This window comes from Folsomia candida, unplaced genomic scaffold, assembly GCF_002217175.1.
Source record: "Folsomia candida strain VU population unplaced genomic scaffold, ASM221717v1 Fcan01_Sc012, whole genome shotgun sequence".
Taxonomy (NCBI): Eukaryota; Metazoa; Arthropoda; class Collembola; order Entomobryomorpha; family Isotomidae; genus Folsomia; species Folsomia candida.
This window is the reverse complement of record NW_019091204.1, coordinates 3801992-3815566: the sequence shown is the minus strand read 5'-3', so window position 1 is coordinate 3815566 and position 13575 is coordinate 3801992. Positions and strand designations below refer to the sequence as shown.

General features: G+C 35.8%; 2 protein-coding genes across 2 annotated transcripts; both read left to right on the top strand.

Moving 5' to 3' along the window:
- Positions 1-3406: 3406 nt before the first annotated feature.
- Positions 3407-4152, top strand: LOC110855234 (delta(24)-sterol reductase). Its single transcript, XM_022103650.1, has 3 exons — positions 3407-3439; positions 3743-3924; positions 4005-4152. Exons 1-3 carry the CDS (start codon positions 3407-3409, stop codon positions 4150-4152), a joined length of 363 nt encoding a protein of 120 aa, XP_021959342.1.
- Positions 4153-12205: 8053 nt separating this feature from the next.
- LOC118437227 lies at positions 12206-13543 on the top strand. Its single transcript, XM_035856113.1, has 3 exons — positions 12206-12295; positions 12960-13165; positions 13231-13543. Exons 1-3 carry the CDS (start codon positions 12251-12253, stop codon positions 13385-13387), a joined length of 408 nt encoding a protein of 135 aa, XP_035712006.1. The 5' UTR covers positions 12206-12250; the 3' UTR covers positions 13388-13543.
- Positions 13544-13575: the final 32 nt, after the last annotated feature.

The following is a 13575-nucleotide window of genomic DNA, read 5'->3' as shown; positions in this document are numbered from 1 at the left end:
GCGGGGTAAGGAAATGCTACAAGATGGTAGCAAATTTACTACAATTCCGTAGAAAATCGCTACCAAACCGGTGAGGTCATATATAGACACCGCCCGGTAGCAATTTGCTTACTTTTTATTCTGAGTGTGACAAATGGGCGGAATTTACACGTCGGGATTTGTAAACCACCGCAAAATTACTGAACCAGCTACAGTTAGTTGAAAATAGTTGATGACGCAGCATTTACAGGGTTCGCAAGGACAAAAAACCTCGCTTTTGACTTAATTGGCTTTCACCTGGGCGAAACTTTGGTAATTAATTGTTTTACTGAAATCGACGCATTATTGTTTTAATGAATAGTTGCCAATACTGAAACTAATTATAATTTAGTTAGTTCGATAAGTGTACCAGCACGTCGTCACATAATATCTACATTATAAGCTGGAAATGTTTGTCTGCAACGGAAGTGAAAGCGATTTTCCGTGACGGAAGTGGAAGTGGGGAAAGTTTCACCTCCGTTTCCAACCGACATTTCCAGCTAATAATATAGATACAATATAAAAATAATTCGGTGGAATTATGAGCAATATCACTTAATTTTCACGAAAATCAAATAAGCCCGGCGGAAGACGGGCTTATACGCTAGTAATATACATGGTTTAGACTATTTATGTACAGCAAGAAAAACGGCGTGATCAGAACTGCAGCATTAATCAATGTCAAGATTAATAATTGAGTACAAAACACTACGTCAGATGAGTTTAAATTTGATGAATTATCCATAATTATGTGAAACTGGTGTGATATTTCCAGTTATACAAATTAATCATCTCAAAGCTACCTTAATTCCTTTAATCAGTATATTATAATGCATGCATATGTAATAAGTAGTAAAACAAACTTGCATGTTTACATTCATTTGGGTAACAAGGAATCGTCATGACTCGCCTGGTTGCATTCAAATATTTATTTCGGTTAATTTTCGAAAGTTTCTGGAGAATTTTGAAATATTTCAAATTTTGTTGGCCTGTAAATTTTGTGGGTTTTGACATGCGCTAGACCTTAAAAGGTGAGAAGGGTGTCCGAGCAGTTACTAAATATATTCAAATATAGTAAAATAATCATGTTTGGTAATGCTGTTGTTATTACTACTTCTCCAAAGCGGAGATAGGAGTTTTTTCATATCCGGTCCATGTTAGCCAGCCTGACATACACTCAAAATAAGGTGGTAATGAATCATTACCATGCGGAATGACTATGTGGCTCTACCACGTCGGTTACGATTTGTCGTAGAAATGGTAATAATAATTTCAGGGAAATTCAAATTCATTACCAAATATTACGGAAGTGAATACCATTATGTATTAAATTTGAATTTCCGTGAACTTATCATTACCATTTCTACGACAAATCGTAACCGGCGTGGTAGAGCCACATAGTAATTCCGCATGGTAATGATTCATTACCACCTTATTTTGAGTGTATGTATATTTCATGGAACTTCCCCAGGTAACAGGTTTAACGAATCCGTTACACAGGAAATATTCCAAGTTTCAATTTTGCGATAAAATATTTTATAAATCGGACCTTTCAATTCATAGCACTGGCTAAATATTAACCGAAAAATTGATACTACAAATTCGCGAGAGGGTTACAAAATTCAACGCAAAGGCGAATTGGACAAATATGTATACAACTATTAGGTATTCTTGAACAATACGCCAACAGCTTGTAATAAGTACTTTAATTCGATCATGGAAAACAAATATGGAAATTGGAATTATTTTGCAATACATATTCAACCAATTGCAAAATTAGGGTCAGAAATCAAGGCATATTCTAGTCCCAAATAATTTTTTTTAACTGTTTCCAGTGATATTCGACCAACATTGAATGATTATGATACAAAACTCAAAATTTGCTGAAAATTTGCACATTTTGGCCCAGATCTCAAAAACCACCAATCGACCACCTCAATGTTGTTACGGATTTTTGATCTACTCAATTTTACGCAAATTTTAAGGCATCTAACTTTAAAATAGTTAGAGCGCGAAAAAAATACTATTTCATTGTATATATGTATCTATCTTAAAAAGTGGAAATACATGTTAGTTCCCGGGATGGTTGGATATCTGTTTATATGCTTGAACTTTTGAACTTATGTAAGATGGGCAAAAACACCCGTGGGAATATACATACATGCATGTTTGTCTCCCACTCGGGATTCCTGTTTCTCTAATTTGCATATAAAACTAACCAAAGCTAACTTATCTATGTATATATGTATGTAATGTAGAGTTCCCACGATTCAGATTATTGAGTAGGTGCATAGCGTAATCCCGATTGGAATCTCTGCCACTGACATATTTACATATATTTACCAATATGAATCATGAGTTGCGTATGTATGTAGAGAAAGAAATATAAAAGATTGTCATTAAATACGTAAATGAACCGTCATAAACGCACATAAGGAAGTAGCTGCTTCAGACTCACTTCACCACAGCCACTCCCATGCTATCGCGGGAACTATTGATTTTACTCTATGTCATCTATAGATTCAATTTTTGTAAAAATATACAAAACCATATAAACATTGAATATATGCTTTTGTATATTTCAAATCTTTGAATTTCGCCACGGTCACGATTTTAGCCCTCAAAACCGTTTTTGGCGAAAAATTCCTGTGGGTGTCAAAACAATCGTACACGGTTGAGCGATAGCTCATTTTTTTCGTGAGGCCTTGCCGCAACCAATAAAAAATATTAGAAAGTCCAAAAAAAATTATCCATGAAGTTTTCATTTTGGCCTCTCATTTTGAAGTAGTTAAAAAATTCTGACCTTCGACCGGGCGGTGACCTTAGAAATCGGCGACGAGGGATTATTCGCCAATTAGTTTATACAACTGCATGCAGAGTTTCGAAGCTGTAAGTGCATGGGATCATATCGCAATTAAAAATACGTAAAGGTGCCTTCAATTTTTTGAGACACTGTATTACGTAGATAATTTTTTCCAAATTTTCAATCAATGAATAAAAAATGAAGGATGTTTTTCAATTTTGAAAACGAACGAATCAAAATATTTTGAACACCTTATTATTTATATGATTCCAGGTAAACTCTGTGGCTCGCTGGTACAAGAAATCTTTCTATAAACATGTCCAAGATTTCTTAACTGTGTCTCAAGCTGCCCCCATCTTTGAATAAATCCCGGTCCGCGATTATTACCACCGCCACACGTACTGCGCTTTCTGGTATTTCGAGATATTCGTGCCGTACATTGACATGCCCGTAATGCGCTGGCTTTTCGGTTGGACCGCGCCCAGCGAGATAAACTTTTACAAACTGATCCCGCACAGTTTCAGACGAGTCTTTGAGCTAAATATGGTCCTCCAAGATTTCATCGTGCCGATCGAAAAAGCTAAAATGGCGCTGCAATTTTTCAACGAACAAGTCGAGGTAAGGATCATGATGATGATATTGATGATGATGCACACTCTAAATAAAAAAGAGTAAAATTTACGCAAGGTTGAGTAAAAAAAAAAGAATGACACAATCAAAAGGAAAAATCTAATTTAAAAAGAGTAAAATTTACTCAAAGTTGAGTAAAAAAAAAGAAGGTGACACAACCAAAAGGTACACTAATAGAAATGAGTAAAATTTACTCAAGATAGAGTAAATACTCATTTTTCCTAACCTTGAATCCTTTCTGTAGAGTTTTGCTTAAAAATAAGGAATAAATCTATTCCTTTATTTATTCAGATCTATCCTGTCTGGCTATGCCCCAGCAGGTCGTTCAATGAACCTGGATTTTTTAAATTTGACGAGAAACCGGACACGATGCAGCTTGATATTGGAATTTATGGAATCCCAAAGAACCCCGATGATTACGAGCTTGTCAAATCCAATAAAATATATGAACAGTTCTGCCTTCAAAATAGATGGTAAAAAACCGAAATTTTTAATAGCCTATTTTTTGAAAAAAAATATTAGGAAATTCAATTCGTTAAGTGTCCACTTACAGTTGGAAAGCTCTCTACGCAGATACGTTTTTAAGCCGGGACGAATTTTATGAAATGTTTGATCCAACGATGTATAACAAGGTGCGGAAACAACTCAACTGTGAGAACGCTTTTCCCGACGTTTATGAAAAAATTTCGGCGAGAATTTGACAGAAATTTGGAGAATTTTTCGTATTTAGTTATATCCACCGGCGGCATCCTTGATCAAAATTATTTGAATAAGAATCATACCTGTGCAGCTTCACTCAATTTGCGAAAATTGAGGCTTCATTCACGATGAAGGAGTGAAGGAGAGTGAAGCTGAGTGAGGGAGTTGAAAACTTTCATCGAGTGAGTGAAGCTGAGTGAGGGAGGCTGAGACGAGAAATGAGTGGAATGAAGGGTGAAGGAGTGAAGGAGATGAAGCTTCATCCCTCTACTCCTTCATCTCCGGGGAAAAAGGCTGGCGGAATATAATTGGTTTACATACTAAAATCGCCGTCCCAATATTAAAACAGTGCGTTTCATATCATCCCAGGAAATTCTTATATTACCCCAGCCCAGTCTGACGTTGTCCCAGCCTAGTCGCACATTACCCCAGCCTGGTCTCACATTGCCCCAGCCCAGTCTCACATTGCCCCAGCCTAGTCTCACATTGCCCCAGCCTAGTCTCACATTGCCCCAGCCCAGTCTCAAATTCCCCCACTGGATGGCGCCAAAATATTTAAATTATGATGATACGAGGGACTGAATTGAATGAAAGAAAGAGTGAGGAAAATAGCTTAGTGAGGGGAATGAGGAAATGAAGGGAATGAGGAAGTGAAGGGAATGAAGGAGTGAGAATCAAATTTATCAGCGAGTGAAGCCTCACTCAGCCTTCCTTCACGCGAGTGAGGGGAGTGAAGGGCAACTTGGCCCGAGGTGAAAATGAGTGAAGTTGAGTGAAGCGAAATTCGCTTGCACAGGTATGATAAGAATATTGAATGAATATTTTTCCCGTTTTCCAAAAAGCTCTTGACCCCGACTGCGACCTATCATGTTCAAATTCATGTATGTATTCAATACAAAATTATTAGCTCACCCTGCGAAGCATGAGAGCTATTGAATTCCTCTTGTCCGTCCGTCCGTCTGTCTGTGTGTTCACGAGTTTTTTGCATCAATTGATGCTAATTAATAATCCCCTTGACCATTATAGAATAAATTAGGCGCACCATTGGTATCGAACAATCCGTGGCGCAAATGGTGCGAATTAATTGTGCAAATGGATCGAGAAAGCACTACAATTTTGGAATAAGTAGCACCGTTCGTATTGAACAGTTTGATATCCAAGCTGATGCGAAACAATTGGATGAACATCAATTGATACTCACTAGAATGGATCAGGTCCATTTTTTCATAAATTAATAGCACCGTTGGTATCTAACAATCGGAAACACCAAATGATGCGAAAGAATTGGGGGCTTTGATGCATAACGCACCAATAGTGCATACTACTCGGCGGATTTTATTTGACAATTCTGACATAAATTTTTCAAAATTATCGTTGTTCGTTGGTAGGTAATTCTGCACCAGTGATGCACAATTTTTGGACTTTGCTCGATGCATAATAATTATTGATCTATTTTGTTTAATTTCTCTGCACCATTGGTGCAATATTGCATAAACATTATTGATCTACTTTGTTGCATTTTTCTGCACCATTGGTGCATAATTGCCAAAAAATTATGTATCTATTTTGTTGCATTTTTCTGCACCTTTGGGGCAAGTTATAACCAAATCATTATTACAGGGTGAGCTACTTCTAACGTTACTACGGTTTATTCAATCATTATTCGATTACAGATACTTAATGAATATTGAGCGAGTATTCTTTTAAAGTTTTGAATGAATGAATTTTGAATAAATATTTATTCCTTTCATACTCATGAGGAATTAATGCATATTTTTTGTCGTTTTTTACGCTATGCTTAATACAAAGGTACACATACTGATAAATCAATCTAATTACTAATTAGTAATTAGATTTAAGACAAACTGAATAAAAAATGAGTACTGAATAATTCATAAATATACATATGTACTTATTTTCCAATTTGTAATGAATGAATAAAGGAGGATTAATTGTATCCAATTTTTATTTATCGTGCCCCCATCTACATGTCTCGGACCAAATATGTGACACACAAACGCATTGCCAGATGAGGATATATTTCAATATACCCCAAACAAAACCACTTAATTAAAGGGCCCGCGCCTCACTCCACCATTCTAAAACTAGTCTCACAGGTAAAACTAATTCGTGCATTATGTACATAACGAGACGCCACTTGTAAATGAGAAGACATATCAAAGAAATCACAACTAATCTGCTTAGGATTATGTATACATTCAGCCTCCACTTATCGGTCTTAACCTTAGCGCGGAATAATTTTATTTCATCCATGGCAGGATCCGCATTCATATTCATTTCGTTCAAGTTCATCTCATAAATGTGCAATTTTTCGATTAACCGATTTATTTGTTTAATATGGTCGGCAACGTCGTAGTAAGACATTTTATATTTGAACCAATAATACCAGGCGACCAGACCGACTGGAATTGTGATAGGGACGAGACCATAAGTTGCCCAGATGAGCAATGAGGTTCCCCCAGTAACCATGGATTTGACGTGGAATTTGTGTTTCAAATTTTGCGACTTTTGCACGTTGCTTTCCAAGGTGGAAAGGAGTGAGGCTGTGGACAAGTAAAATATCTGTATTGGAGTATGTATATAAGACGTCACTTTTAAAAATAATGTCGCCCTTTTGAAAAGTTAATGCACCTTGAATTCTAAAAGAAGTAAACCGTACTCATACATACGTGTTCAGTTTCATTCATGTGACGGACTACGTTAGAGAATGATTGTAGATGAAAATGAATTTCCTGTGACTTGAATGAAGATTGAGTCCTTTCAGATGAATGACTGTAATTGAAAGGATTTTTCATTTCATTTTACACCCTGTACTTAAATACATAACACAAAGGGCGATGTGAAATGGAATGAGTTTGAAAGAAAATAACTGAATATGAATGGAAATCTGTACTCAGAAATCGAGATGACTGAACTTTGAATGAAAAAAGTTTTTTTGAATAGATAGATCTAGAGTAACGGTGACACGATAAAGATTAAAGTTTTCAATGCACATGTCAGACATGTACAAGATATCAGAGCTGGGCAATTACTTCAAAGTGAAATTACAAATTATAAACACAATTACAGTTACATTTTTAGAAAAAGAGGTAACTCAAATTACAAATTGTAATTACTAATTTGTAATTGTAATTGTCAATTAATAATTTGGTCAGGTCTGCAAAATACTGAGAAAAGTAGTTAATTATTCAATTTCTTTAACATCAAGCCGCATATTCATCGCGAGTTCTTCCAGAGTGTCGATTTCTTCTGACGCCGTTGAAAATCTGAAACCTACCAAATTTTGTTCAAAGGTTTGCAAGTGCTTTCGAATTCTTTGCAGAATTAAGTCTATTTTGGTGGTGTCGTGTTTTAAGTAACGCAACCGGTCGACAATCTCCTCCATGATGGTTAGTATTCCTTCCAGCTCACTTTTTTGATGTGCCGTGTATCCCGTAATGATGGCGTCAGTGACAAAAGTTTGAACTGATATGAGGGATTCTGGGGTTGCGATGGAATTGGAAAATTTGGACGTGATATCCTCCGACGTGGGGATCTTTTTCGCTGTAGAAATTATAATAATGAAATTTAGGGTACATACTACTCAAAAACTGGATTAAGTTCATAAAGCTCAATATTACGAAAATCTAAAGCTAAGAGAAATAGTACACAACAAATATTAGGCAAGTGGTATTGAATCATTACTGGCCGGAGTACATATTTGACGCTACCGGCATCGGTAATATGGATCGTTACGCGTAGTAATGTGATGATAATGAAATGTTTTCCACTCTGATTCAAACTATTTATAACCAATCCTGTAGGGGATTACTGGATGCTATACAGTGCAGGTGATATGTAGTTCGGTGATTCTCTAAATGACAGTTTCTAGTAGTCTCTTATTTAAAAAATCAAACCTTAGGGTTGTGCTGTCATGACTTGTCCTTGTCAGAAATGTCCAATTTATCGCACTTTAAAAATTTGTGGCAAAGGATGAGGCACCCTCCTTACGTGAAATGCCCCACCGTGATATTTGCCCCAAATTTTGATATGTTATACATTTCGACGTGCTGAACCAAAAATGTATTGGTCCCTAAGCCCTAAGTGACCTGGTTCGACCGGAAATAGAGGTCACAGGTCAGTGCACTTTTTCGCTCGAAACCCCACAAACCGTATATTTTTGGAAAGCTACGGACTTCGCGAGTCCGAATATACACTAGAATATGGTCTAAGGTCAACCCTTGACCTTTCGAAAAACGTTTATCAAAATTTGAAAAACAGAAACAATCGAAAATCCGCATTTATTTTTTCAAAATGTTCCTTTCACTTACTTAATTCAGAATGCATTCACTTTTAAAAGTGGATGTATATTATTATGATTATTTTTAAGACTGTGAAGTATGGAGTTTAATTAAATAAATTATACAATTAATCTGGCGAAATTATTTATTATTGCGCACTGTGTGTGTAATACATCATTGTAAATATAGTGACCTATGTAATAAGTAATCTCCCTCTTAAAACGGGTTTTGTTACCAAAACACCAAAATTTCTCCAAAATCCTTAATCTTAAAAATTTAAACCCTCAGCATATTTCTTTACTAGTTAAAATTATTTCGAAAAATTTATTCACATTTTTACAAAAGCTGTCCACTACTCTTTGATCGGATATTAATAAATTTATGTACTGGGCCTAATGTAATTGGTATGAATCACGCACTACTTACTAACTTACGCAAATGTGCCAAGAAACGTTTCAAGCTCATGCATCGTATGAAACTGGAGCAGTTTGCTTCATCTCGACCAAGCAATACATACTCAACAAGTCGAAATTTACATACCATATATATACATAAAATGTGAACACATACATACGCTCACAAGATTTTTGCAATGATTACATACATACATAAACCATCTAATCTCACCATTTCCCATTTAGCGTGACTCATATGTATGTAAATTTCTGGCATAAATCTTCATGAACTTGTTGACGGAGAGAGAGATTCTGAGAAAATTGAAATATGTACATAGATACGCTCTTAGCAAACTGGTATTAAATCACTACTAGCTGGAGCATATGTATATATATATTTATTTACATAAATAAGGCTCTAGCCACAGAGTAATAACGAGCATACCTAGTAGTCGCTAAAGTTCTGTTATAAGAACAACTCGCTGTAGCGAACCCAGTTTACCGAATTTCGAAAAACGACTTACATTACTTAAAAGCCAATGAAATTCTGGATGAGAAACACTATTCGCTTTTTAAAATGTCAATCTTATAAGGCTAGACGAGCCAGGAGTCTTCGTATCCACCACTCGATCGAAGTACGCACCCGTTTCAGGGGAGATTTGTCCCATATCCTGACGACAGAATTTTGTATGGATTCAAAACTTGTGTGAAGTTTAGCACATACATCCAGCTAAAGTTTAAAAAATATGTCATAGTCCAGCAGGTTTAGGTTCGGCGGCAATGAATGTTTTTCTTGGTCCGAATTGGAGTCAGGAATTTAGGATTTTAACCACCTAATTATTATCTTGGTCTCATGAACAGGATCTGAGCCCTGCTTGAATGTTATTTTTGAATAGGTACTGGTTAAATGGTTCCACATTTCGCTCGAGAACTTGAAAAAATAATTTCTAACACGCAATTTTGGCACCTTATTAAGAAAAATCACGATTTCGACGCAATTCAAGTTAAGTCCAATAAAAAAATCATAGAAGCAGGATGGTGGGTCCCATCAAAATTTAAGAAATTTTTAAGGATAGCCTAGACTGGTGGGGTGCAAATATGGTATTTTGCTATTTTATTTGACCTCACCCATAATGGTGGGCTTATTTTTTAAAATTATCGGTTTCTATTTTTTAATCGCGTACCGCATGATAAGAGCCCGGGTTCTGATGGGTCTGTTTTTACTTGGCGTGCAGTTAGGAAGTGTTACTCCTCGTGTCTTGAAGACATAAGTCTAAGGTTTAGTTTATGGGCCAGGGACTTACAATGCGATGACGCCAGCGGTCTCGCTCCGATTTTGATGAAACTTGGATGATTATGTAGCAATAGGTAAATAATTGAATACATGTTTCAGGATTTTTCATAATGCTGAGTTTAAACACAGTTATGATGGTATAAGTGGCCGAAAATTCGCATTTTTCTCCCTCAAAAACAATAAAAGGAAAACTTCACGAGAAAAATGCGAATTTTCGGCCACTTATACCATCATAACTATGTTTAAACTCACAATGCGATGACCCCAGCGGTCTCGCTCCGATTTTGACGAAACGACGATAATTATGTAGCCTTAGATAAATAATTAGACACGTGTTTCAGGATTTTTCATAATGCTCAGGTTAAACGAAATTATGACGAAATCTGTGAGCGAGAATTCCCATTTTCACCGTGACATTTTTCTCTCAAGGGAGAAAAATACAGATTCTCCATTACGAAGTCCATCATAATTTCGTTTAAACTTAAAATTGGTGGGCACGAAGTGATTTTCTACGATTTTGTTTGTTGCATTTTTGAAAATTTTAAAAATGTCAGAAAATTTCAGAAATTTTCAAAAAATTTTAAACTTTTCAGAAATCTTTGGAAATTTTCAAAAATTTTCAAAATTTCAAAATTTGTACAAGCAACATAAAATAGGAAAAAACACTTCATGTTCACGCAATTTAAGCTTAAACGAAATTATGATGGACTCCGTAATGGAGAATCTGTATTTTTCTCCCTTGCCAGAAAAATGTCACGGTGAAAATGGGAATTCTCGCTCACGAATTTCGTCATAATTTCGTTTAAGCTGAGCATTATGAAAAATCCTGAAACACGTGTCTAATTATTTATCTAAGGCTACATAATTATCATCGTTTCGTCGAAATCGGGGCGAGACCGCTGGCGTCATCGCATTGTTAGTCTTACTTGATCCGTTCATTTGCGAGGGAAATTTTCTTTGGGCTCGGCATGGATTTTGGCGAATCCAGATTTTTCGCGCCTTGGTGAATTTTGGTGACCTTCGTAATCGTCCCGTTCCACTTCTTTTTCGGTTGTCGATACTGACAGTGTCAGTGCACCATTTTATGGTACGGTCGACCACCTTCCGACTAATTCCGATTTTTGTTGAGCAATTAGAAAATGTCGATTCTTTTTATTCGCTCAAATGTTACTGAAAAATTCAAACACGCCATGTTTGCCTATCTGTCATTTCTGCACCTTGTGTCACAAAAGTTTTCAAAACATTGTTTCGGACGGTAATTTGCATGGAGATTTCAATAAAAAATTGTCTTGCCTGCTTAATTTACCCGGGAAATCTTATAACAGAACTTTAGCGAGTACTACGTATATACACTCAAGAGTGTATATACGTACTGGATTTCTAAGATTAGAAATCCAGTATTAATATAATACCCGGCGGTGCTCATATATAACTCTACCAACATGGTATTGATAAATAATACTGTGTAGTTATAACTCGGTATTAAAGGTTTACAATATTGGTATAAAATTGGACTTTTGACGTGGATTTGAATGGGTGAAAGCACTACTTTCTCTATATTTTGGGAAACTTTGAGTGGGTGTGGCTTGGCTAGTGGTGTAAATGGGGCCATGAAGTCAAACCACTTCAAGGTTTTAGTACACTCATCGGATACTACCACATACATGTATGTATGCAATGTTAACGTAACACTAGATAGTGAGGATTTAACACACTGTGGGGAAGATCTATCACCATGTGGGGTAAAATATTATCACAATTTGGTTAAGTCATGTGGGCTCCTAGTTTTGCTAAGAGGGTAGCCAAAAAGCGGATCTATGGGTATAAATTAAACGAGTTTTCAGGGTAATTCAATGTTTTACTTATGTTTTTTTGATACAAAACACGTTAGTTAATGCTGATAATCACCACCTGCATAAAAATATATGTTAAATATCTGGTTGAATTAATATGTATTGATTATGTCTGTCTTGACATGAGAATACCGGTTTCAAATCAATTCTTTGCAGTCAAAGTGTTTATCAAAAACCAGCTTTTGTTCTACATGTTTAGTATCATTTGCACCACTGCGTTAACAAGACTATTTAGTTATTAAATTTTATTGTTCAAAATGGGAACATTTGTACTAATTGAAAAATCGTCAATGATTTGGCTGGTAAGTAAATTAACGTTACATTGTATGCGGGTTTTGAATCTGAATTTTTTTGTGTATCAGCCTCCCTTCTTTCGTGTTCTTAAATAATGATCTTAAAACCTGTTCATCTCTTACGTTTTTTATAAAAAATGAAGATCTTAATGCATCTAAAAATCGATAGTTTGTGGATTTACAAAGTTATTTAGGTGATTAGAATTTTAATTTTTTTCCTCCATGATAAAATAGAATAAAATATATAAAAGTTATAAATTAAATTTAAATTTAAAATGAAAAAGTAGAAATTAAAATTCTAACCACCTAGCTTCGTAAACCTAAAAACTATTGATTTTTGAAATCCATAATTTGTTTTAATGTAAGGAGATGAAGATGTTTCAAAATCGTGATTAGAATTCAAAGTAAAGTAGACACAAAAATTCAAATTCAAAAAACCTACATTCAACTTATCTTTAAAAACAAGTATACTCACATATTTGCATAGAGTAATCCTAAGGGGATGTCCATGAATTATTTCATGGCTTAGGGGTGGTAGCAGTTGTTAAATCGGGGTGTCACGAGGGGTGTCTGAAAACTCGGCCATTTTTGCGTGACACGATTTATGAACAATCAGATTTTTAATCGTCTACTAATCTATACATAATAAATTACCTTTTTGTTTATCGACAAGTTACTGGTCCTGTTATCATCAGTCCACCTAGTCTTATCTATCCCAATAACTGATCGAAACGTGGAGAATGTTTTAACCGAAAAATTTACAAGCCACACGTCCGAATATGGCCAAAGTCGAATCGCAAAATTAAAATTAGTAACGCCAAGAAAAACTACTCGAACGGGACGTCAGAGCAATTACCCCCTCATGATTTATGGAGGATGGTACGTACATATTTCGAAAATTTTTAAAATTACGTAAATGAATATAACTATCTTTTTTTAATTAGTTACCCACCCGGCCAGGCCGGCGGGTGGGGGTGGGGTTACCCTCCTTACAGCACATTTCGAAAGCAAGATGGACTGATAGGTCAGGATAACGTGTTTGACTTCACATCCCTCTGTAAAGACCAGCCAGGTGGGTGCGAGCAATGGGGTAGACCATAGGGCGACCCAATCCGAGGAAATTCGATCCGATCATGATTTTATCATGACTATTTTTAACTTGATTCATAGTAAGTTTACTCTGACAATGCAAGTCTTTTACCTGTACAACTCAGATCTGGTTGGGACCAATTTTATTTTGTTCAGCACAAAAAATAAGCATACCCGTATTTTTTCATTTTTCCTAATGC